At 47.5% G+C, this 25388-nt stretch overlaps 3 protein-coding genes across 3 annotated transcripts; 1 reads left to right on the top strand and 2 right to left on the bottom strand.

Annotated features, from left to right (window-relative positions):
* Window positions 1–5147: 5147 nt before the first annotated feature.
* LOC101770897 lies at window positions 5148–8725 on the bottom strand. Its single transcript, XM_004957921.3, has 2 exons — window positions 7393–8725; window positions 5148–5551 (listed from the first exon to the last, which is right to left on the bottom strand). Exon 1 carries the CDS (start codon window positions 8615–8617, stop codon window positions 7397–7399), a length of 1221 nt encoding a protein of 406 aa, XP_004957978.1. The 5' UTR covers window positions 8618–8725; the 3' UTR covers window positions 5148–5551; window positions 7393–7396.
* A 1572-nt stretch (window positions 8726–10297) lies between these two features.
* LOC101770485 lies at window positions 10298–13735 on the top strand. The gene is made up of 5 exons (XM_004957920.4): window positions 10298–10834; window positions 11445–11508; window positions 12414–12578; window positions 12992–13057; window positions 13151–13735. Exons 1-5 carry the CDS (start codon window positions 10347–10349, stop codon window positions 13376–13378), a joined length of 1011 nt encoding a protein of 336 aa, XP_004957977.1. The 5' UTR covers window positions 10298–10346; the 3' UTR covers window positions 13379–13735.
* A 2597-nt stretch (window positions 13736–16332) lies between these two features.
* On the bottom strand, window positions 16333–17586 carry LOC101770089 (serine/arginine repetitive matrix protein 2). Its single transcript, XM_004957919.2, has one exon. The coding sequence runs from the start codon at window positions 17430–17432 to the stop codon at window positions 16764–16766; it is 669 nt and encodes a 222-aa protein (XP_004957976.1). The 5' UTR covers window positions 17433–17586; the 3' UTR covers window positions 16333–16763.
* Between the last annotated feature and the right edge of the window lie 7802 nt (window positions 17587–25388).

The following is a 25388-nucleotide window of genomic DNA, read 5'->3' as shown; positions in this document are numbered from 1 at the left end:
TAAATAGAAATGGGATGAAACAATGGCATTCTTGACATACACCACCTCTAAGCTCTATTCACCTCTAAGCTCTATTGACCTTACATTCCAAATTCTAGCTTTACTACCAAAAACCAATAATGCATGGTGGGCTTTTTTTTACGGAATGGTTTCTGAAAGAACTAAGAGGCAACTAAGTACATATCGAAATCATTGCATCGACTCAACTATCCTATCTTCTTTTATGGATCAAGTTACATGGAAGAATGGTAACCAGCACACTCTGTCCCTTAGCTCAAGCAATTTGCTGTATGCAGCTACTGTATGTGTATTTCTAGTTACCAAGAAAAAAGAATAATTGTGAATTGCTTTAAAATGACTGTGAATAATAAGTGCAAAATCTACTAAGCTTTATATAAAATTTCCAGTATAGCACCTAGGGATGGATTAGTTGCCACACAATACGAAATTTCAGCAGCATGCAAAAAAGCATTGAAAATGGCTATACATTTATCTATGACAAGAAAAGGAGCAGAATCCAGGTACATGCATGAGAAGCAACAGCTATAAGAACCAATGTAGCCTCCTCAACCAAGATTAGTGTTCTTTCATGAGACAGTTGTTTACCACATAAACTCATGAGACATATTTCTGTGAAAAAATGCATCTTTGTTAGTACTACCACTCAGATTACATGTTTGCATGGTAAAAATTCAATTTCACAAAACTACATGCACTTCAAGAAAACTATGAAAAAGCACCCATTTCACCATGCACTGATTTTGCATTGTCAGGTAACTCCAGCATATATATCAATCACAATAATGACATGTGCATTACTTCCTACCAACCAGATCCCTTCATTCACTGAAATAACATACTGCAGATGATTGGGATATTTGCTCGTAAGACATTTGGTTCCACAAAATTCAATAGGAAACTTGCATTCCTTTACCTGTTATGCCAGCATACATGCAATATAACAAAATTAACCAGACAGTGGAAAATGTAAGTTCCACACAATCCTATGCTACATATTATTAAACATGCATAATGATGCCAGGCAGGTAGTGAAGAATGAACACATCAAAATCCAACAATATCGTGACTAATCACTTTTCCATCAAGGTCACACAAGGATACTGACAAACCTGAAATCCTTCTCCTTACAGCCTTATCTGTCCCTAGCTACATAGCTGTCTTAAGAAAATTTGAAGAATACAGGGTACACCTAACATGATCAACTGGATGGAAGGAGACTTCTGCTAGCTTATATATAGATAAAACTATTAGAGTTCAAGTGCTAACCATGAGTCTGCAACAGAATACATGCATATATTTATTTTATAGTTAGTGGAGAAAATTAATTAGCAGGCATGATACCTAACCAAACAGGACTATCTGAGCAGAATGCCCCCAATAAATTAAATTACTTTCCTTCAAGGTATACATACGTTCATAATATAAGCAGGCAAAACATATTCATCTTGGTGACAAACCCTCAAATATTGCTACAACCCAACAAGTGGAATAGTAAAGTATCAAGAAAAGCAAAATGTGCGGGTAGTGATATCATATACTGTAATATCCTTTGTTTGCATGTATTTTATTATTGCAAAGAACCAACGTTTGCCAAATTGAAGTGTTTAAATTAAAGAAAAGGATACATCAGTGAAATGATTCAGGACCGTGGCAAACGAAAATATAAATTTACATTGCTTGTCCAAAAATATAGTGAATAATTTATTCCTGTAAAATGGTCCTTTTTGACTTCTTGAATGCTGTGGGATGGACCATGACAGATGGTTTCCAAGTAAAAGCAGTTCCATTTGCATGGAACTAGATTATGAATGCTTTCCTGAAAGTGACTTACTTTAACTACAATAAAGATTTTAGAAAATCATGTTGACCTAAACAGTCCCCAAAAACAGTTAACCTATGACTACCTGCAAGTTGATTACAATATCCTGAGAATACCTAGATCCACCCATGATCTGATTTTTACATGAATTGTGGATGGTTAAAACATACACTAGCAAATGTCTGAATAGCGGACCGTACCAAATATCCAGAGATGGATCAGATGCAACCAAGATCTAAGCTATTGCCTCCATCCCAAATTAATATTCGTTTTGGATTTTCTAGATACATAGCTTTTGCTATGCACCTAGATATATATTATGTCTAGATACATAGCAAAAGCTATGTATTTAGAAAATCCAAAATGAATAGTAATTTGAGACGAAGGAAGTACTTATGAATGGTGGAATGCTAAAACACACACACTACAAAACATATATTCATTCAACAAGTTAATGGATGAGAGAATTGCAAATGAATGGAAAGCACAAAATGGTACTGAGAGACTATGATAGGAGGCCTACCACTTCTGTCCTTCTCGGTGACATGAATGGTGGGTACCCGAAATAAGGATGGTTATGAACAAAAAGGATGTCGATCGAGTTGATCCTCTCAATCTTCAATGTCTTAATCTCAAGGGAGAAACACACCGCCGCAACTCTGCCTTGGTCTTCTTGAACACCTTGCAGGAAAATGTATCCTTCAAATGCGCCAACGATGTTGCAATTGCGTGGCAAAAGGATTGTATTCTCCACCAGCCACTCATTTTCCTCCTCACCCTTACTTTCCATACCGGTGAAATAATACACAGATGCGCCATCCCTAGGGAGAACAAACAAGCCAAGCCTACCTTCTTCCCCTTCCTCCACAATGACAACTTCCCGCTCATCATTGTCGCCTGGTGGGAGGTCCACAGTGGAGAACTCCATGCTGTTCATGTCGAGCTTGAGCAACTTGTCCCTCCAGATAATTTTACAGTAGAAGCAGCCATGCTCATATTGTGACCAACCCAGAACGAAATCGTCTGGTGGTGTGGTCAAGCCTAGATCAGCCCAGCTGGTAGATGTGCCCACTCTCCAGAGGTTAGAGTCTGAGGAGAAGATAAACACTGCCAGCTTCTCCTCGCAGTGTGTCCTGCCGATCACTTTGAACGATGTCTCCTCCTGGTGTCCGGATGGCACGAGGAAGGCCTCAAAATAGCGGGCCTTGTTACCCTGGACCTGGACATGGGCGATTAGGTCTTGTGGTATGGGAGGCAGCAGCCTGAAGCACCGGTGAACGGGGTCGCACACCGCGAGCTCGGGGGAGAAGACGACGCTGTCCTCATCGTGCTCTAGGAGGCGCTCGAGGAGGACGCGGCCGTCGCGGACGTCGCAGAGCTGCCAGCTCTCGCCGGGGAGGTAGTCGAAGGAGAAGCCGGCGTGGTTTGCGAGAGAGCGGGCGGCGGGGGCGTTGGGGTGGGGCGCCGCGGCGGGCTGGATGCCGTCGCAGAAGATGCCGAGGAGGAGCGGCGGGTAGAGGGAGCGGTGCCGGCGGAGGAAGGACGGATTGGTGATGAGGCGGCGGAAGGATCTGCACACCGCGGTGGCGCGGGCGAGGTCGGCGGGGGAGGCAACGCGGAGCAGGATGTCCTCCAGGAGATCCTCGCTGAGGACGGGCGGCGGCGGCGGGGCTTCGAGGCGGGGGAGGATTCGGCGGCGCGGCGGCGACAGCGCTGCCTGGCCTCCCGGCCGCATCCGATCCGGCCGGCGACTGGTGTGAAATGGGAATTGAGGGTTTGGGGGGATAGCTGGGGGTGAACTGTGTCACGTGAATTTTGAATGAGCTTGGGACTGGGGGTCGTACAGTTACTACAGTCACCCCGGGTGACTGTACTGGTGTACTCCTATAGGTCAAGCTTTACAGTGCCGTGTAGCTCATCAGCCGTCACCATGGCACCGTGGTAATAATCTTGGATTTTGAGCAGCCCGGCCGGGGCAGCACATGCTTATAACCAATCTGTTTTTTTATGCTGAACTTAAACTAGCGCACATATTTCCATCTGCCATGGCAATAGGGCAGAAGTTAGTATGCCGCCGCGCCTGCGTGGTGTTCTGGGCAATGGGGCTGGGGGAGGTAGCTCGTGGAAGAAGCAGCATTGGAAGGAGATTGGCTAGAGGTTGAAGGAAGACATAACGACCATGAATTTAGTGTTAGGCTCTCGGGAAAACACTCAGCATGTGTCACTTGGACAATCATAATTTAAACATGACATGAGATACACGAAAACTACTACAGAACTTGTCTTCACAAACGATCTACCACCGCCGGTTTTAGATAAATTATTGATGATGCCTCTTCACCGCCAGTTTCGGTGCAGACAAGGACCGACGGTGTAATCGTGTATGGACTTGAAATTTTTCTTAAATTTGCCTTCGAAAGTTACTTCCCGTCCCTCTCCGGCCCCTTCTCTCTCCCCGCAGCTCTATCTTCCCACCAGCCCCTTCTCTCTACAGGGTCTCCCTACAACTCTCTCTCCGCTGGCCCTCCCTCTTCCTCCACCGGGAGCCCTCTCTCCCTCCGCCGCGAGCCTTCTCTCCGACTCTCTGCGAGCCCTCTCTCCAGCCCTCCCTCCCTCCAGGCCTCCCTCAGCTGCCCCTCCCCTCCTCACTCGCCCCTCACTCGTGGTAGTGAGGAGCGGCGCGCGGGGCGAGAGCCGCGGCAGCGCACGGGTGATGAGCAGCGCAGCAGCGTGGGCTCAACCCCCTGCCCAGTGCGCCGCCTCATCCCCCCTCCCTCACATCTGACAAGTGCGACGGTGCGGTGACGGGCAGCGACGCGACGGCTCGGCAGGCAGGGCATCCAGATCCGACAACCTTAACCTTAATCCGCCGGAACCCCAAACCGGCGGTGATGTAAGGTTTAGAGCCGGCGGTGATAGGTATTTCTGTAGTAGTGGAAGCATGAAGAGTGTTTCGACTGCTGTAGTCGTTGACCAATCTAACTGATGCCCTCGTGTAGCTGATTTTTACACAACTTTCCTTTTCACAAAAAATTAAAGAGAGGCTGTGGGTTGTGGGGGTGTGCGTGTGGTGCCTTCTTGAGTCCTAGATGACGCTCACCACCCATCTATATATGCCCATGGAGTTTCTTGGTGGCCGGAGAAGAAAAATACTGGCAGGTAGCACTGTCGGTGCATATCTAAGTGATGTACCATTTGGATCAGTTTTAAGGTTGTTTGCATGGATGGACTATGATAAAAGGGCGAAGACTGCAGACACAAGGCCACTACAAATAAAGTTCAGTGCATTTTGTTCCAGCTGAATCAATAATTTGAACACCACATAAGTAAACATATATACATGTCTCAATATAAGTATCGTCAAATACCGATGAACTTTTAGGACATTTTGGATACATACTGCACACAAACATCGCAGATATGCTTAGACAGTCTGATTATGGCATAAACTCAATCCCACGACTGTTTACTTATACACAAGCACAATACTAGCTTCACAAAGTATAACTATAATCGGTATATATGCAGTACTACAATCGGATGTTTCTTACTAGATCATCACTCTGGCTAAACCAACATGGCAACATCTTCTGTGAGGACCATGATAATATGGAAATCTGGGACAGTATATGAGTTCATACAGCAAGCTCACACCCAATTGTTTTGAGCCTTGAGAAAATAGAATGTTGCTCTGACCACGGCTCCAGAAAGCTGGCAAGCAAAATAGACAATAATGAGTAAATATTGCCATATCGCACATATCCAAAATTACATGATAAAATGAGTCAAAAGTTAGGTTTTAAATCAGACAAAGATATTCTCTACTTAGGAGAAAAGGAAACAAAATAAAGGAAGAATGGCAAAGGTAATTGTTAGAGTAGGACTGAGGCGAGTGACAAGCTCGAACTCTGACTGTCGCAAGAAAAATTCAGAGTGCTCTGCCTCACACACTTTTTAAGTGATATTTTGATTTTAAATCAAACAGTATTCAGAGCAATTCTATTTTAGTAATCAGGAAATATCTCCTGTCTCAAATGTACAAATTGAAACCAAAGTCATCAGTTTCCAAGCAGGGTTTGGCTATTCCAACCACTCACACCAACGTTCATGAAAAAAATAACCACACACATCAAACCAACATTATTCAGAGCAATGACCTGAAAATCTTAATTCTACGCATTTTATGAACGTAAGACTATTTCATAGGAAAAATCAGGTGCGCTAGAGTATATTAGTGAACTAGTGAATATATATGTACAAACTCAATCTCATCCTTTTTTAGATCTGGTCCGAGTGGCCCATGTGGAAGAAGTTGGGAGTTCCATTCTTCTTGGGCTGACTTAGGTCCAATTAGATTTAGTCTGAGTGGCTGGCACAAAGGGGATGGGCTGATTCCCCACCTCTCACTTGGGCCAGTCGGATTGGATCCAAGGGAGAAAATTCAGATTGTGCATAGGTTCACCGATACATTCTTGTGCACTTGATATTTCCTCTATTTCAAAAATAACATCATAAGAGATAAATTCATATATCAGAGGATGACAAAATAAACTATCATACTTCCTTCTCCAGATCCTGAGCAAGGTAAGTCCTATTTAACAAGAACGAAATTTTTCAAGGGAACAATTTTCCAACTGATGATATGATCCAAACATAAACTATTCAAACTATTATCCCCTCTCCAATAACTTGAACGCAAAAAGCCCTCAAACAAAATAATATTTGCGATCTCATGACTTTAACTATTCTGTGATATCACTAGAATAGTGGACACATTACTCATAAGTCTAGCATAGATGATCCTTTACTTGACTGATGCTCAAATGGAATAATAATACTTCAGTGGAACAATCAAGCAATAATTTCCAAACTTGAACACAGTACGGAGAGCTGAGAGACATCCATTGAATCCTTGGAAGACTAACATAAATATTGGTGAGAAGCTCAAACTTGGACTTCCAAAAAATTCTGAGTGCCATCCACACATTTAAACATGTGTTGATTTCAAATCAAGCAGTATTAATTTAAATTTTATATTAAATCCAGGAAAATTCATATGAACAAACTGAAAGCAAAGTCTTCGATTCCAAGAACAGAGTTGAGTGATTCTAACTGCTATAATGATTCCTCCTTAGATGAAGGCATGTTTAACAGGAGTAAGTTGTTTCTAAGGGAAAATTTTGCAACCGATAGATAAGCATAATCTGTTTCAGACTAATGTCCATCCTCCAATGACTTGGACATGAAAACAATCCACTTAAATTAATAGTGATCTTTACGACTCCATGAGCTCATTAAAATGAATGTTCCTTTCATTCACGTGACCCGTGACCCTTAAACGGAAAGATATGCTAATGGAAGAATAAGGCAATAAATTACAATTAAACGTTCCTCCTAAGCGATAACAAAAAAACTACAAATCACACCACACAAAAGGGAAAACACAACTACAGAAACTGGATAGACAAGATTGCCAATTACAAATTGAAGATAGTCTTAAACATCAAGAATCGGAAAAGGCTGTGGAATAACTATTCAAGGAAGGAGTTTACCTCTTTAGATACTCTGTGGAGACAGCAATGGAGGAAAGTTGGTATATATGTAGGCGCGTGGAATGTGGTGCTTCAATTGACACACCCTCTCAAGCTGAAAGGTCCTGACGTCCATTGAGAAACATTCGTCTGCCACCTCTGTCGATGAGCTCACACGCACCCCTGCTGAGCTTAGGTGTTCAGGAAACCTCAGCAGGAGTATGTACCTCTCCATTGCACCCCTGATGTAATGCCGGAACTCAGGATCCAATGGGATCGTCTTCTCCATCTGCCAATGGCTGGAACCATTGCCATCGTCTTGCCTTACAGTATAATAGAGACTGACCGCGCCGTCCGCAACGTGGTCCCGGAGCGCGAACATCCCGACCCTGCCTTCCCCTGCTTCAACAATGGCGATCTGTCGCCTATGGCAGCCCGGTGGGAGGTCAGCAATGGAGAACTCCATCCTCCCTGTGTCAAGCACGAGCAACTTGTCCCGCCAATCCATCACCCAGTAGAAGCAGCCGCGGGCGTATTGACGGCCGGAGAACGCAGGGCTCCTTGACGACACGCCCACGCCGGACATCAGATCGCGCCAGGCCAGGGACGCGACGGCGCGCCACTGCCCGGTGCCGGAAGAGAAGGCGAAGGCGACCAGCTTGGCCTTGCACTGCGCCATCCAGATCACCCCGAACGACGCCTCGTCCTCCTCCGGGTCGCCGCGGCCACGGGGAGCGAGGAAGGGCTCGCACCAGCGGTCGAACTCCACGCGGAGCGGCTGGTCCACCGCGGCGGCCAGGTCGTCGGGGATCGGGGGGAGCAGGACGCACCGCCGGTGCAAGGGGTCGCACACCGCTACCTCCGTGAACACAGAGGGCGCCTCTGTGTCGCCGTCCTCGGGGGAACGGTCGAGGAGGACGCGGCCGTCGCGGACGTCACGGACGACCCAGCCGCGGCCCGTGGAGGAGGATGGGAGGAAGGAGAAGGAGAAATCCGCGGCGAGGGAGACAGCGCGCGCGGCGGGCGCGGAGGCGTGGGGCGGGAGCGCCGGGTGGAAGCCATTGTGGTCGAGGAAGCCGAGGAGCGGCGCGGGGTGGAGCGCGCGGAACCGGCGGAGGAACGCGCGGTCCGTGACGAGGCGGCGGAAGGGGGCGCAGGCGGCCGAGGTGCGGACGAGGTCGGCCGGCTCCGGGAGGCGGAGGAAGATGTCCGACAGGAGGTCGTCGGTGAGCGCCGGTGAGTCCATGTCGTGCCGGCGGGGGGAGAGGGAGCGGGAATTGGTTTGGGAGGCCGTTCGGGGATCGGGATCGCCGGTGAAATACTCAAATTGATGGCTGCTCCATTGCTCGCTTGGTCTGAAAGGTCAACGGTGGCGCTTGGCGGTTGGTGGCACCGTGCCAGGTCAAATTTGTCGAAGACCGCGAAGGAGTGAGTGTGTTGGACTGCGTCTACGGACAACGGACCATTTGGACCATGGCGATTCTCAGCCCACATGACCTCGCTCGACGCCGAATTCTTCGGGCCGAAATTACGGGCTATCTCGTACGGTCCAATCATTCCAAAATGGGCCATGACGATTTGTTGCCCTGATTGAGCCAAAAATCTCTTCTTCTTTTTTTGGTTCCAAGATTGGCGAGTACTTTGAGCGACAATAAACATTTCTGGGATTGCAAGGTGCAAATGATTGGCCTGAACGCCTCTTTGCGACGCGTTCCCGTGTACGCTTAAGAATTATGGAGACGAAGATCCGCATCAGATCTCAATAATGCACGAGGGGGAGCACTAGGGATGGTCCACGGCGCACGGCTGGGATTGCCGTCGCTTTCCGCCCGCACTTCCTTGTGGCGGCACGACATCCCTTGCTTCGTGTATTATACTCGCGCCTGCCGACCACTGCCTGTCTACCTTGTGAAAGCAAACATCACCACGAGTTAAGAAGGTGGTTAGTAGCAGCACTGTGGCTGCTTGTTTGTTTTTTATTCATAGCTAAGCGTACCTGTAATTGTACACCTTGACACTCAAAACCGTGAACTTGTTAGGCTGAGAAAATTGCTATAGTTCATGGGCGAGAAAACTAAGTTTGCGGCGTACCATTTCATCTTATTAGAAACTTAATTTGTTAATAGAAGGATATTCGTACCACATCATGAATTCATGACTGTTATGAAAGTTGTACTATACATGGTAAAAGTTGTATACATGGTAGTACTATTCAATTAGATTTTCGTTGCCAAAAGTACCAACACTAACATAGTGCGGATATGGCCATCTATTATGCGCTGCCGAAATAGCAAATTAATAAACACACATTGAGTAATGATACGATCCTTTGCTAAAATCAGATAAGCAACGTGATGACAGATACTACAGAAGCTCGAACCTGTGTGCTCGCCTAAAATAGATTCAATGCTCCGTGAGAAAGAATGTGTCATGTGTGTGGCATACCATTTTGGTCCTACAATCTGGCATAACAAAATTTTTGCTCTTACAATGTGCAAAAGCATGGGGCGGCCGAATTTAGCGTCACCGCAGAAACGAGACTGCCCAAGCTGGCAAAATTTTCAGGTACACGTCTGGTGCCGCCGAAGCGGCGGCTGGTCCCCTGCCCTGGTCGGCCGCCTGCCCGTGTACGCGGCAGTGGATAGGATCATAGGGAAACGCAGCCACCTACTCCCGCTGACACACGGGCTCCACAGACCCACCACCAGCCTGGCGAGCCGCCCCAACCACCACTAAACTAACCCCAACCACGCGCGCGTTATTGTCCGCGTCCCCACTGTTGATTGCCCGTTTTAACCATCACCCGCTGTCTTCCCCGGAGCCACCTGTTCTCCTACCTATTTAGCTGGCTCGTGGGCCCAGCAGCAAACGCTTCCCCTGGTTCCCATTCTTGACCCACCCGTCGGCGGGTGCGGTCGACATGGAAGCCGGGGCGTCTCGTAGGCTGAAGCGCCCCCTCGAGTTTACCGATCCGAATGTGCTCTTCCCTCCCTCTCATAATCGGAGGCGATTTATTAGACGTTAAAAAACCCGGCGCGATACCGAGAAGAACCCCCCGCAACCGCAACAACGCCAGTACGAAACGGAAAGCTTCGGAGCGAGAGGGAAAAGGGGAGGTACAGGAGGCGGAGGAGGAGGTAATGGCCGCGGCGGCGGAGGAGTTGTCGACGGCGGCGAGGAGCAGTGGTGGTGGTCCGCTGGGGACGGAGGAGGAGGAGGAGGAGCGGCGGCGGGGGGAGAGCGAGAGCGAGGGGGAGGAGTCCGGGATGGCGGCGGTGCTGGACTTCGACATGCTGTGCGCGTCCGTGGCGCTGTCGGCGGAGCGGAGGAAGGGCGCCGCCGCGGCGGAGGCGGCCGGCGACTGCGGAGGCGGAGTCGGAGGCGGAGGGGTGCAGAGGATGTGGGAGGGGGACGTCGTGCTGGATTGCCTGGAGGACCGCCGGATCGCGCTCGAGGCCGCCTGGTAGGTGGAGCTAACTCTTCTCCTTCTTCCTTGTTTCATACAGCTGTGTCGGTCGGTTCTGGCTGGGTGGGTGCCTTGTTGGTAGGACCTCGTCGTAGTTGGCTGGGAAGCCAGTGCTTTGGGACTTGGTGTTTGGATGAACGCGGATTCATTTTTGCTTGCGGACGGACTGGTTTTTGTGCGGATTTGGGAGACAAGAGGGTCGTTCTTCGTGCTAAGTTTTAGGAATGGAGAAGTATCGTTTGAAACGGCATAATTGTTGTGAGATTTTCGTTCAGAGGAGGAAGTTCAACGGAGGAAAGTCAGAAAATTTTGGCTCAAATTTCAAGTTAGCTCTTGAAATGGGTGGCATCCGCCAGGATTTAGAGATTGAGATTGTGAATCACAATCCTGCTAATTCCCCTTGCTACAGCTGTGGATGAAAAATCGTCATATTTTAAGATGAATTGTTACCAGCAGAGAACATTCCCCAAAACGATGTCTTAGCTGCTGTTTTGGTGCTATTCTAGTGTTTCTGCAAAAATATGCCACCTTTTTTCGTCATACTACATTTCCGTGGTCAACTGTGATTAAACTATGCTGAGATTCGTTTGCTTGCAACTGTTTGCAGCTGCCCGTGCTACCGGTTTGGCAAGAACATGCGGAGAGCCAACCTCGGATCTTGCTTCCTTCAGGTACAGATAATCTGCAAAACTACAGAATGAGCATGTTTCATCCATTTTCTGTTGTTACTTTAGTGTGGAACAAAAGTGCAGTCAGATTGCTGTGCAGGTACCATGTTAGCTGCTTTGTGTCTATAGTTTCTTGTTGTATTCTTGATAAGGCATGAAAGGCAAGCTGGTATCACGCTTGCTATTTGGAGTTTTGGGCAATCATAGGAAAGCTGTCATTTTCTCAGCCTTGTGCTTATACAATTCGTGGCTGATGTGTAACTCGTTTGAATTGACTTGGCAATGTGAACAGCATTTTAGACAATCCTTTATTCCTGTGGCATGTGTTAGACCTAGTCTACCTACATAGCCTTTCTTTTTTTATTTGAAGCTGCATAGAGCATAAGTTCCAGTAAAATCTTCGCTAGTTATGTTGTAATATTCTATGGAGGGAATCAGACTGCACGCTGGACTTGCTGGACAGATCGGTACCAGTATATTTTACTCAATTTAACCACTCTATCAGTCTTGAAAGACCAACTTAATTATATAGTTTTTAAAAAATGTTCTCAGAACTTCTCATTTCATCCAGCATCAACTATTCACGTTTATTATATTTAATTATATGGTCAGTTTGTTATACTTAACAAAGTGGCATTAGGATATTATAACCTTACTTCAACATATCTCCTGCTGTATATATTAAGGGCACAGATGACTCTTGCCTATTTCAAACTGGATGGTTCTATTCTATCCTCTGTATCTGTTATATACATTCGTAATTGAGGTGTTGTGTGTTGATCTCATTGGCATTGATTTTTGAGTTTTCTGTGTTTGTAGGTTTGCTTGTGTGTAGCTCCCTCTGGTGTAGTTAATTTTAGTATTTTACTCTCATTAATCCTGCTGATGCTAGATGGAATTTCTTTCAGGGAATGTTTTACTTCGTTCTGTTAGCGGCTGTTCTGGTCAGCCTAATTGCCTTTTCAGTAACGAAGCATCATATATATTTATATATGGGACTTGCCTCTGTTCTCTTGGTAGCGATCTATACTGGTTACTTCCGGAGAAGAATCAGGAAGCAATTCAACATCCGGGTTAGTATTTCTTGGGATAGCTGTTTTCAGATATATATAGTATTCAGAAAGTTTTCTGTTTTCTACAAGAGCCAAGACGTTGCACTTATTGCAGTTGCTTACAGTGCTTGTCTTTTATAGAATTACACCATCCTTGACATCCTTGGACACTATTGAAATTGCTACATCATTTTGCAAAAGCTAAAATGAAAGTAAATGAAACTTGGAAGTATGTTGATGGTTAAGTAAATCAAGGTCATATCTATCGGCATAAACATGCTGTCAACATCTGGGTAAATTAGTACATGTATTTTAATTCCAGAATTGTAAAAATAAAATTTTAGGGAGAAGTCCTTCATTGCATTGATTGGAAGTCTTCATTCCGATGAAGCTAACCTGACGTCCTGACCATCCACCCTCTTTTGTGCTTACAGGGTACTGAGAGCAGTCTGGATGATTGTGTTCTCCATCTCATATGTCCTTGCTGTACGCTGTGCCAGGTTATATCTGCAAAAGCCCATCTGTGTCCCCAATTTTACTCTCTTCTTATTTTTGGCAATTGTGAACTCACCTGTACTATCTTCTGAATTCAGGAGGCCAGAACTTTGGAGATGAATAATGTCCAGTGTGGTGTCTGGCATGGACGTGGCGATACCATTTGTTTAGGGAGCAACGGTGAAGGAAACAAGGCTTTCGCTGCCCTGAACAAGGCCTCACTTGTGCCTAGTAAGTCCCCAGGGTTGTGTTGCATGGACAGAACATCAAATGCAGCTGACGAGCACGAGCCGCTCGTCCCATCAGCCCAACCGGAGCAGGTGTAATAGAATTGCTATTCTGCATCACCACAACCTCTGCACATTCCAAGAAGGGCTTCAACTGTCCTGCGAGAAAAATCATGGTTACTGCACTTCTGCGCCTTCTTATTGTGTGCTTGCATCCAGTGATCTGATGCTGGACTTGGCAGCAACCATACATGGGAGATGGGCGCAATCGGCCTGTTGTTGTAAAATTCAGTGATATTTCTATTGTGCAATCAGTTTATTTAGGTCCAAGACCGTATCTGCATAATGTCACACGAGCTCAGGGCTTTTGCCTGAATCCAACTGTAAATTTCTGATGTAACTTAGCAGTTTCAACGATACATAGACATGAATGAAATGGGATTCCTTCTCTTTCCATGCTGTCCCTTGTCAAACTTAATTCCAGGAGCTTTGTTAGCATCATTTTTGCTTTTGCTTTCTATCGTAACACAAATTGCATGTGTAAAAATATTACAGGTTAACACTTCTGAACTCCACACCTGCCACCAGAGAAGGCGTGTGCTGGAGATCTCAGAAACCTGTGGTTACGTTTCTTGTCAGTATAAGCAGAAACAGAGCGTCAGTAAAATTATTGAAAGGGGTTATTAAGCCTACTAAAGCTTCGCAAAGCTGCAATGATGCAGGTCTGCTGGCTGCTGCCTCGTGGGTCATGGCGAATGGAAAATGTCTCTTTCTGCCCCCTTTTTTTTTTCTTCATGTGGGATGATCTTTTTTAAGTTTTAAATTCTGATCTCTGAGGGATAAGGAAAGCGGCCAGGTGGGCATCTCTCAGTGTGGTGGCTCCGGGCTCCGGAGTGTGCTTCACCTTTTGCTAACCGAACCATTAGCGACTCGCCCTAGAAAGAATGCGTGTGCGTGTGCCACGGTTTGACATCTTTAATAAGTTCATGGGTGGCACTTTTTTGAATTATTGTTTCGTCTCTGGATCAATCATCATGCCTACTTTGTCTTTGTCATGATCAGCCTATTTTGTTCAGTCTGGCTTTATTTCGCTTTACTTGACTGACAGCAGATGTGAATAATTAATTAGTGCTACTGTACTAATTTATTTGTGAAACAGTTAATTACCTTACCAAGTTCAGGAAAAATTTACTAGAGACACTTAAAGTGCTACTTGATGGATCTAGTTAATTACCTTACCAAATTCAAGAGAATAGGAAAAGTTTTTTTTTCTTGAATACGCAGGAGAACTGCGCATCATTGTATTTTTTTCTCTCAAATGTTTGGAGGACATGAAAAGTTTACTAGAGACACTTAAAATGCTACTTGATAGGTCTTTTTTCTTTGGAATATAGATGTGCAGTTTGTTTAAGACAGTAAGACAGGACTAAGAAAATGGTGCGAAGCTGCGGCTGCTGTCTCACAGTCTTAAACACAATGCTTGCTCTCTGCCGAGCAGCAGCAGCCAGCTGCAAAGCAGCTAGCCGAACAGAGTAGGTTGCAATGAGATGCATCCTGTGCTTTTTGACATAAACAAGAGTACAAGACAGTAGGGGGCCGGGCCGGATGAACCAAAAGACAACCTGATGCTTCATGCTTAAGAACAATAACCTTATATATTCTGATGCAAAGCGACCCGTTAAAGTATCATGTTCAGGTACATGTTGACTTTGAGCGTAAATTGCATGTGAAGGTCATGTGCCTAGCTAGAATCTCTCAAATCTTTTTTTAAAGAAAACAATCATCTCCTCTCAAGACCACGTTTAGCGCGTCCCGTGCGCATGCATGCACTCCAGTAGTATAAACTATATATTCAATCAATTAATCAGTGCAACCATACTCTGTCACCTTCTGATTTCGGTAAATTCCGGCGCTCAATAATCAATCTTAGATTCTTAGTGGATGGATGCCAGCAGAAAGGAGAAAAAGCCATGCGCCTTGTTAACTGTAGCTCTATCCACAGCGACCCATGGCTTTTACGGTTTTTTTAAGGACGACATGCTTTTAGGGTTTTGCCAAGACCGGCCCCAGCTCCGGTTCCGTTCCTTAGTAACGAAGGTATGCGTGGTGAGAAGCTGCGGCGTGTTGGCGTCTTGGCATCACTAACGACGATCTTCTAAAGCGCTTTTTGCAAGTGTGCACAGTGCACTGTACATGGATGGAGATGGCGATGGGCTCACGCACTGTCTGTCTGAATCCCATGGGTTCATGGCATATCATCATGCATAGTCTGCCTTTGTCTATAGCTACTACGTGTGTAGGAGCAACTCTATCCATCGGATCAGGACGGATGGTTAGCAGCTTCTGGCAATTCTTTCTGCAGACGTTTTGCAGAAAGCCGGATCATGGATCAATAATGCATGCATCGTCTGAGTGAAATGCATCATCTATATAGCTGAGCCGAAACCAGGACAAAACGCTAAATTATCACGTGAAGCCGTTTACATCACATCAGTATACAGGACAGTGGACGCCCCATTAACATAAGGACCTGGTCTTAGTTAAAAATGAGCAGTGCTTTATCAACCTTCCCTGTCACTTTTACTGAATTGACCAATAATGGTTTGGACACCATGTCGTGAGTCGTGACTACGATTTACTGGCGATGGCGATTTCAGAAGGGGCTTTTCAGCAGGCAATAGTATTCTTCTTGCCACATTATATGGCTCCAAATTTCAAGACACATACAGTAGAAGTGTAAAACACAGCATGTAACAAAGGGGAAATTGTTTTCAACTTTTCATGGACTATTATTCTTGAGTCTTGACTAGGTGCATGGCATGTCTATTCTCCTTGCAGTAAATTGGTTAGGAGACTATTGTGGGATTACAAAATTTTGGGTGTTCCAGTAGCTGGTTTATTCGGGGTGCTTGATGGATTTCCAACCAAAAATTCTGAGTGCTTTCCCTTTACTCCTCCAAATGTGAATAAAGAAGCACGAGGAAAAGGAATGCAAAGCACCAATCATTCATGAGTTCCTCAAAAGCAACTCTCGTTCTCGAGTGCAGATATACTTTCATAATTGCAAAGCTTGCCAAAGTTTCATTTCAATTCCACTGGCTTTTCATGCTGGAGCGACACGTAATTATATCACGCATTGTGGAATTTGTTGGCGCCCACAATTCTGCCTACGCCCTTTTGCTTCTTTAACCTTACTTTCTTTTCTGAAAGTTCCATCGCAGTAACTGGATGAAGAAAATTAAAGTTAATTAACAACTCGTCTTTTTTACCTTTCAACATTTTGTTTAACAAACGATCTTATTAGCATATTTATATTTGCATAAACAAACTATTGTAGCATCTTTGTGTAATTCAAGTTTGGTTACATTATGTCCGCGATTTATAATCACATAAACTCTTGGACAAAAAACAGCTAGTTAGTGCAAAACTCTTCCTTCTCATCCGAACAAAAAGGAAGTGCAAAAAAAAAAAAGAAGCGACGGTATCACTTCCTGCGGTTCCTCAGCAAGAACACCTGATCCGTAACCACCTTCCTCCTCGCCGTCGTCGTCTCCTCCTCGGCGTCGCGCTCCGGCGAGCCCACGCCATCGTCCCCACGCGCCGTCCTCGCGGGCCACCGCCGCGGGAAAAGGTAGAGCGCCGTGGACGTGAGCAGCGTGGCTCCGACCCGGCCGCAGAACACCACCATCAGCAGGCACAGCACCACGGCCGCGGCGCCCGCCACCGGGGACGACGACGACCCCTTCTTCGCCGCCCGCCGCCTCGCCGCCGCTGGCGGGAAAAGCACCCCCGAGACGGACGGCGAGGACGACGAGGCGGTCGAGGAGCGAGCGGACGAGGAGGAGGAGGAGGAGGAGTAGCCCGAGTCCAGCGAAGCCGCGGAGCTCAGCGGCGCCGAGGACGCCACCGACGACGCCGTGCCGAACAAGCCGTAGACGTCGTCATCGGCGTCCATCCCCCGCTTCTTTGACTTGGCCGGTGGCGGTGATGCCGCCGACGGTTTCTTCTTGCCGCTGCCCTTCTTACCGGACAAGAACCTCGCCCGGAACGACATGCTCCGGCCACGCTGGTCCCGGTGGCGAGCCGCCGCCTCCGCAGCCGCTTCGTCGTCGGCCACGGCGGCCGCACCGCCGAAGCACATGAAGAGCTTCATTGCGCGCTCGATCGGGCGAGACGAAAGGTCTCGATCGGTCGGTGGACGGTGGTAACAAGCACCAGGGGTTTCCGATCCGCTCGTGTGGGTGGGTCAGATGGTATAGTAGGATCGCGTCGGCTGAGGCGATCGACCTGCGGCCCGTGTGTCTGCTTGCTTCGGATCGGAGTGAAGCGGAGCGCGGGTGGATATATAGGTGCGCGCGCGTGTTGGTTGGTGCGGACAGCGTGTGGTGCGGGGAATTGGAATAGGAAAGGGGAAGCGAGTGGGGCCCGGTTCGGTGCGTTCCATCGACTCGTGCTTGCTTGGGTCGCCGGCCGTTCGCGCCTTCGCGGAGTGGTGTAACCGCGTACCAGCGTGTAGAGCGGGATTGCTGACTGACTTTGACTACGGTCTCTAGGGCAACTAACGGAGCATTTGCCAACCATACTAATGATGCGCTCGATCTCAAATGCCAACCATATGAAAAAAAAAACTTTTAGTTTTTGCATAGGAGGATGAAAGAATTTTCGGAAACGCTAAGACACGGGCGTCCGGGCTCTGAGAAATAATCGGACGCCTCGCTGGCTCTGGAAAGACACGTGGATCCTTCCCCTCCACATCCATCGTTTCCAGCACCTTCTCCCGTAAAAAAAAGCCAACTAATCTTTCTACGCCACACACCCATTCCCCTCTCTCTCGCGCGAGTTCGTGGCTGGGCAAGCGGCAGCAGGAGCGGGGTCCGGCGCGGGCAGGCCGCGGCCACGATGCCTTCCCGCGGCGCAACAACCTGCGATGCGCCACCTCCCGGCCTACGATGGCGCCTCCCCCGCGTCCAGTCCCAGGCCAGTGGTGCGACCTCAGGCAGCTCCGACCCCGGCGGTGTTGGTGACCGACACGAACTGCTTCGGCATGGGTGGCGACCCTCCGTCGAGAGAGCGGTGGTGGAGATGGAGGTGGAGGTCCCTTTCCCCTAGCTCCTCCTCCCTTTCCCCCGGTTGAGGTGGATGGCAGACGCAGACTGAGCAGCGCGGCGCAACACAATGAGTGAGAGGGCGGTGCGCGGAGAGCTCATCCGTCGTGACATGACGAGCAGATGGTGCATGGCGAGCTCGCGAGCTCGTTTCCCTCCTCTAGATGTGCAACACATAGGGAGTGCTCTGGTCGGAAGTGGAGTCAGATCTGTTGGTGTTGATTGGAGTAATAGGATGGCAACGACAGCATGACCTGGTGCGTGGAATATGCTGTTGCGATATGTTATTTCTAGGTGTTACACTATATCATTTTGTATGTTGTAATAGGTGATTCTGGATGTTTCAAACTTTTTCCTTTGATGTTGCAATATGAGGATTTTTTTGTTGCGCTCTTTCTTGATGTTGCATAAGATGCTCTCCAATGTTTCAATGGTCACTATATCATTTTGTATGTTGCAATAGGTGATTCTGGATGTTTCAAACTTTTTCCTTTGATGTTGCAATATGAGGATTTTTTTTGTTGCGTTCTTTCTTGATGTTGCATAAGATGCTCTCCAATGTTTCAATGGTCAATTTTACAAAGTTGTGATCCTTTTAAAGAGATTCAGATCAGATGTTATTCGAGATTTTCTATTTGAGATGTTGCAACTTGTGATTTTTATTGTTGCAACGTGTCTGTTTTGAATGTTGTAAGAAGCCATCCGAGATGTTTCATGCACGTAAAGGTGTTGCAAATTTATCTTCTGATGAACGTTGCGTGAAATATGACGAAATGCTGCGCAGGGGATTTTTTATCCTATAAAGAGATGGATGGCATGCATGAGTTCCAAAACTATTTTTAGTGCAATGTGTTTCATGTTGCCAGTGTTGATTTTTGATGTTCCCATAGTTATTTTTTTAATGTTACGACGGAGCGTCCGATAAAAAAATTATCGGACGTCCGAGCGCTAGCATATCCGAAGAATTTTACATGTAATTCTCATGCGCATTAAATAAACATCACGTAGGATTTTTTTTATTAATATAGTATCACCATAAAATGTGCGGGATGGCTACCTCCAACTCCAACAATAAATCACAATGAAGCAACAAGAGGTATGTTCTTGCGAAATGGTTAGCAGCAGCTCCACGGGTGCAATGCAAGGTCGAGCAAGGGCAGCTCCAGTGTCATAAAAATTGAATCGTGAAAGCAAAAAAACCGAATCTTACACATAGCAGAATCTTACACATAGCAGACATCGACTGTACGTTCTGTGTCAGAACGGAAAATCGACCTTCAAGTAAACTTCGAATTTGGAACTTGCAAGCGAATACTTGACGCTGTGGAGTGGATGTCGGGGTTGTGAAGTCTTAACGTGATTAGTGAAATACTCCCTCCATTCCAAATTACTATTCGTATTGACTTTTACAGATACAAAAGTTTTGGTACGAATCTAGATGCATGCATGTCTAGATACGTAGCAAAAGCTATGTACCTAGAAAAGTCAAAACAAATAGTAATTTGGGACGGAGGGAGTAGATAAGTTGTTCTGTTTTCTTTATTTGAATGTGGCCTCCAAAAAATAGAACAATACGAGTGTGGCTATTAAACTCTGCGGAGCATAGCTGGTATGGTACGAACTGCTCTAAGGTGGCACAATAGGAGGTCATGGAGGAGGGCTCAAAGTGGTTCTTGGACTAACTCAACCATTATAGAGACTAGATTCATATCAAACAGAGACTGTGAGCCAAATAAAAAAATGGCAAATGACTATAATATCCTTGTGCGCATGGTTGCAAACCCGAGAGAATCCTGAGGTCCTAGATGTCAATAGCCAAAGTTTTTTCCAAAAATAGACAGGATTTTTAAACTGCATTTGCTGGTAAAGACGGGAAATAGTTGATTTTCAAAATAAACACACCTTAATTTTGGTTTGGGTACCGGTAGGCCTCTGTCGGACTCCATATGCACTATCGCCGTCTCGCGTGATCCCTTCGCTACTCGGTTTCAGTTCAGCACGTACGCGAGCTATAGCTCAAATTGTCAGTGCCGCGTGATCGATTACATTAGCCCGGGAGATGGAGACATGCTCATTATTCCCTCTAATTCAAAAGGTATACAGCATCTGGGCTCTGGCCGAGCTTTTCAAACTTCGTTTACTTCTTTAACTCCAAAGATGCCGCGGGAAGCATTTGGCAAGTCTCCGCCGCGATATAATAATACAATTACGACGCACCTTTCCTTTTGGAAATGTTGCGATGAAGATTAATTAAGGGGGTGTTTGGGAAACCCCTGTTAAAGTTTAACACCTGTCACATCAGATGTTTGGATGCTAATTAGGAGTACTAAACATAAGCTAATTACAAAACTAATTGCACAGATGGAGTATAATTCGCGAGACGAATCTATTAAGCCTAATTAGTCCATGATTTGACAATGTGGTGCTACAGTAACCATTTGCTAATGATGGATTAATTAGGCTTAATAGATTCGTCTCGCGAATTAGCACAAGGTTCTGCAATTAGTTTTATAATTAGCTCATATTTAGTCCTCCTAATTAGCATCCGAACATCCGATGTGACACTGTTAAAGTTTAGCACCTCATATCCAAACAGCCCCTAATAATGTGGTCAAATTATTACTGTCTCAAGATTTGGCACGTGGAGATGATCGGATAGGACGAACTAGCAGTGTCGTTTCGTGCTTGACGGTTGCGACCACTGCAAACGGTCTAAAAGAGGTCTGGTGATCTCTAGTCCGTGTCTTCCAAGTTTTGTTCACCCCGGCCAGGGCTTTTCTGCTTCGTCTACATTCCGACTGCAAACGGTCTAAAAGAGGTCTGGTGATCTCTAGTCCGTGTCTGCCAAGTTTTGTTCACCCCGGCCAGGGCTTTTCTGCTTCGTCTACATTCCGAGATTGCCTTTGAAATCTTGGCGTAGCTACACCCACTTTGTTGAAAGACTAGAGGTCATGATTGTTAGTCACGGATGCGTGCATCATGCACATACTACGCTAGGAAAAAACCGAGCAATAACGACGACGAAGGCAAGATGCATGATGACTACTAGTAGTATACTAGCTAGTAGTAGTGCACACATCAATGATAGTAGTAGACGTACCGGATGGAGTGGCCCTTGGTTCGAGGGAGGGAGCAGGGGCGTGTAGGGACGGCCGGCGGCCGGCGCCGCCGTTGGTCACGCCGGGAACGGCCCTGCCACGGACGGACGTTCCGGCCGTGACCATTTTCTGATGGTAATATAAAAAGGTAATCAGCTGGGACGCACACGTACGGTTGGGAGTTAAACACGCGTTCGCGCGCAGCCTCTCAAATCCTCGCATGGAGTGCGGTTAAGCCACGTCTGTTCATTAGCGCGTCCCAGCTTATGCATGCATTGCACGTACTCCACGAGCTCACATGGCCATACTAAAGTTAATCGATCAATCATGCTTATAATCATATACATATAAGTAGACCGACCAATGATAGTGAGCTACAGAAAAGGACATGCGTCTGGGTAGTATAGTTTACTCCTCGGAGTCCCATGCATGGCTTTTTACTGTTTTTTACTTTCAAAAACATTTTCGTGTTGTATGTGAAATATTGCATTATAATTTGCCTGCATATAGGAAAAAAAAAGACGCCAGAGGAATACGAGCGCAAAGCGTCAATCATTCGCGAGTTCATGAAAAGTTACTCGTTCTTGAGTGCAGATATACCCATATACTTTCGTGATGGCAAAGGTCGCCAAAGTTTTTCCACTAACTACTCGCGTGAATGCAACAGGTAAGCCTTATGGAATTGCAATGGATCGTCGCGATGTGCAAACTGTGGGCCCATACCTCAAAGATTATTCATTATTGCAGTAATTGGGTGGAGATAAAGTTACACACAACATTGTGCAGTTGTGGCCCCCGTTGCCAATTTCTTACCAAAATACCATACACAATCTACTCCGTCTAGTTCGTTTTAGGATTTCTGCTGGTCAAACTTTTTAAATATTGAGTATCAATATATAAGAAAAACTTAGATCATTGCTTAAGAATTTCGCCTTTAATAGAACGAAAGTATCGGTTATATTCCTCACTTTATTGATCGTGTCGATGCCGCAATGACTTGTCTTTTGAATCGAGCATCTTTGTTAAAATTTTCTTGCATTTAATTCCTCGATTTATGTTTACATAAACAAAATGGCATACAAGCCACAAACTTTATATCTTAGCATCTCTTTATATAAGTTTAATTACACTATGTACGCCCGCAATTTATAATTACATAGTAAACTCTTGGACAAAAAAAATAAATTAGTGCAAAACTCTTTCTTCTTCATATTCAAACAAAAAAGAGGAGAAAGAATAAACCAAGGCGATCAATTGTTGCGGTTCCTCACCAAGAACCCCTCCGTAAGACTGTACCCACCTTCGTCCTCTTCGCCGTCTCCGCGTCGTCGTCGCACTCCAGCGAGCCCACGCCGTCCTCCTTACCCGTCGGCCTCGCGTGCCACCGCAGCGGGAAGAGGTAGAGCGCGGTGGAGGTGAGCACCGTCGCACCGACCCGGCCGCAGAACACCACCATCAGCAGGGACAGCACCACGGCCGCGGCCCCCGCCGCCGGGGACGACGCCGACGACCCCTGCCGCTTCGCCGCGAGAGGCGGGAAGAGCGCCCCCGAGACCGAGGGCGACGAGGACACGGGTGAGGAGGCCGAGGCCGAGGAGCGGGACGACGAGGACGAGTCCGAGTCCAGCGACGCCGCGGAGGACAGCGGCGCCGAGGACGGCACCGACGACGACGCAGCGGACGAGACGTAGGCGTCGTCGTCGGTTTCCACCCCCAGCTTCTTCGCCTCGGGCGCCGGCTGTTTCTTCGTCCTGCCCTTGCTGCTACTGGAGAAGAAGAAATTCCCCCGGGACGACCGGCTCCGCGTCCGTTCTCGCTGGTGGCGAGCTGCCAGTACCGCCGCCGCCTCCATGTCGCCGCCCGCGTCGTCGTCCACGACGGCCGCGGAGCCGCCGAAGCACACGAACAACTTCATCGCGGCACCGAATCGTGGGACTCGTAGTAGCGCTCGCGGGAGACGAGAGCGAGGCTCCGATCGGTCGGTGGTGTTGGTAACTCTCACGGCAGGGGGGGTTTCCGATTCCGATCCCGCTAGAATAGAAGGTGGATGGATGGACCGAGATGATGTAGAACCGCCGGGCGCCTGCCGCGAGCGGCCGCGTCGGTTGAGACGAACGAAGGCGACCGATGGACTCCCGATCGATCCGGGCCGTGTCCGCTTCCGAGTGAGAAGCAGCGGCTCGCGCCTGAAATATGTAGGTGCGCGCGTCTCTGTTTGGTGTGGACGTGGACAGTGGCTGGCTGTTGGGTGTGTGGGAGCTAGCCGGAAAAGGAAGAGGGAGGAGGCGCGTGGTTAGGCCGTGAGCCGAGGCGGAGGGAGACGGTTCGCCTGCGCTCTATCGTGTCGATTGGGTCGCCGGCGCGCGCTCGACTCGGCACCTGGGGTGGTGGATTGGTAGGGCGGGATTGACCGATTTTGACTTGGTCTCGGCAAGCCACGCTCGCTTTTGGGTTCGGATGCGCAGTGGGCCTCGTCGTGGATCGGGTGGGTCCCACGTGTACCGGTTCGGTGACTGATTGTGCTTGTGCCCTTGCCCGGCCCCTTGCACTCTCGCTTTCATTCGCTACTCGGTTTCCGTTTGTCAAGTTCATATCCGAGAGTGTCACGTGATCGATTCCACATACAACAGGTGCTGGGGGAACACAGGCTCACACCTCGTCATCGTTCAAAAGCACACAGGATCTTGTGGCCAACCTCTGCTTTTCAGACTTGGACGACTTGTTGTAATTCTAAAGATGCGGCAGAAACCAAAGTATTTTGCGAGGGAAGGTACGCAGGATAACGATATAATTATGCAGTCTTTCCCTTTTTTTTAAATAAAAAAAAACGTTGTGGCGAAGACTTAGTGGTAACTAGCTCGCCAGAATATGTTGTGTCATTACAAGTTGTGATTTGAGGGAGTAGCAAAAGCAAGGACACCCGATCGAGAGGAAGGAACTAACACGGTCGTTTCGTGTTTGACAGCTACGACTGCATGCATGCAATGCGACGATTCATTGGAAAAAGACCATGCGCAGTACGCAGACGACGCTAGCCAGTCCAGCCCGTGTCTTCCAAGTTCTCATGCATCCGACCATGGCTTTTCTGTTTCTTCTAGATAGATTCCGCGCGCGCGCGACCTTTCAAATGTAGGCGTAACTACGCTCGCTTTGTGGAGTAGTATAGAGTAGAAAGCACGGCATGCCTTTGGTGATTGTTCACAAACGGGCATGCAGTCATGCCTTTGGTGGCTTGCCCCATGCGCACGCGGCGTCCCGTTTCGCGTGACCAACAAACAAATAACGCAGCAAGTCGGTCAGCGGAGAGAGGATGCTGTTGTGGCCGCAAGGCCGGCGGGGGGAGCGTCAAAAGTTCACGCGGGCGCATAGATGCCCCCGGTTCCTGGGGACAGCGTGCTGCGTACAGCGGGGTCTGGAACCCGCCCCTCGCTTGTTTCGTGCCTTCCTTCGGTCCAGCCCGAAATCACTGCTCCCGATCCGATCCCTTCGCTTCTTCACAGTGTATGTAACTGCAATGCTGCAGAGTGTACGGGTGGTTGGGAACTCGGGGCCGGTGAAACAGGCGACGGAACGAACCGGAAGAGAGGGCGAGGAGAGTCGGCATGACGCATTCATCAACATACATAAGACGACGAGATGGCGTGAGGTTCTTGGCTCTGCTTCATCGTCTGAACCGTCGACACGAGCAGTGTCATTCTGTCAGCTCAACTGTTCCTCTTCTTTCTCAAGATGAAAAAGGAACGCCTTTTCTTAGCCCTTATAGCTGCCGAATCTGCAACAACTACAACCACCGGCAATGACCGACTGACCGTGCCGAACGAATGGCACCACAACCAGGTAGTCAATGGCAAATTATGTACGAGTAGGTAGTACAAAGCTAGTACGCTACATTGTCCAGACGAAAAA

Source organism: Setaria italica, chromosome II, assembly GCF_000263155.2.
Source record: "Setaria italica strain Yugu1 chromosome II, Setaria_italica_v2.0, whole genome shotgun sequence".
In the NCBI taxonomy this organism is placed as follows: domain Eukaryota; kingdom Viridiplantae; phylum Streptophyta; class Magnoliopsida; order Poales; family Poaceae; genus Setaria; species Setaria italica.
The sequence above is the reverse complement of the archived record's forward strand: the minus strand, read 5'-3'. Positions and strand labels throughout refer to the sequence as shown.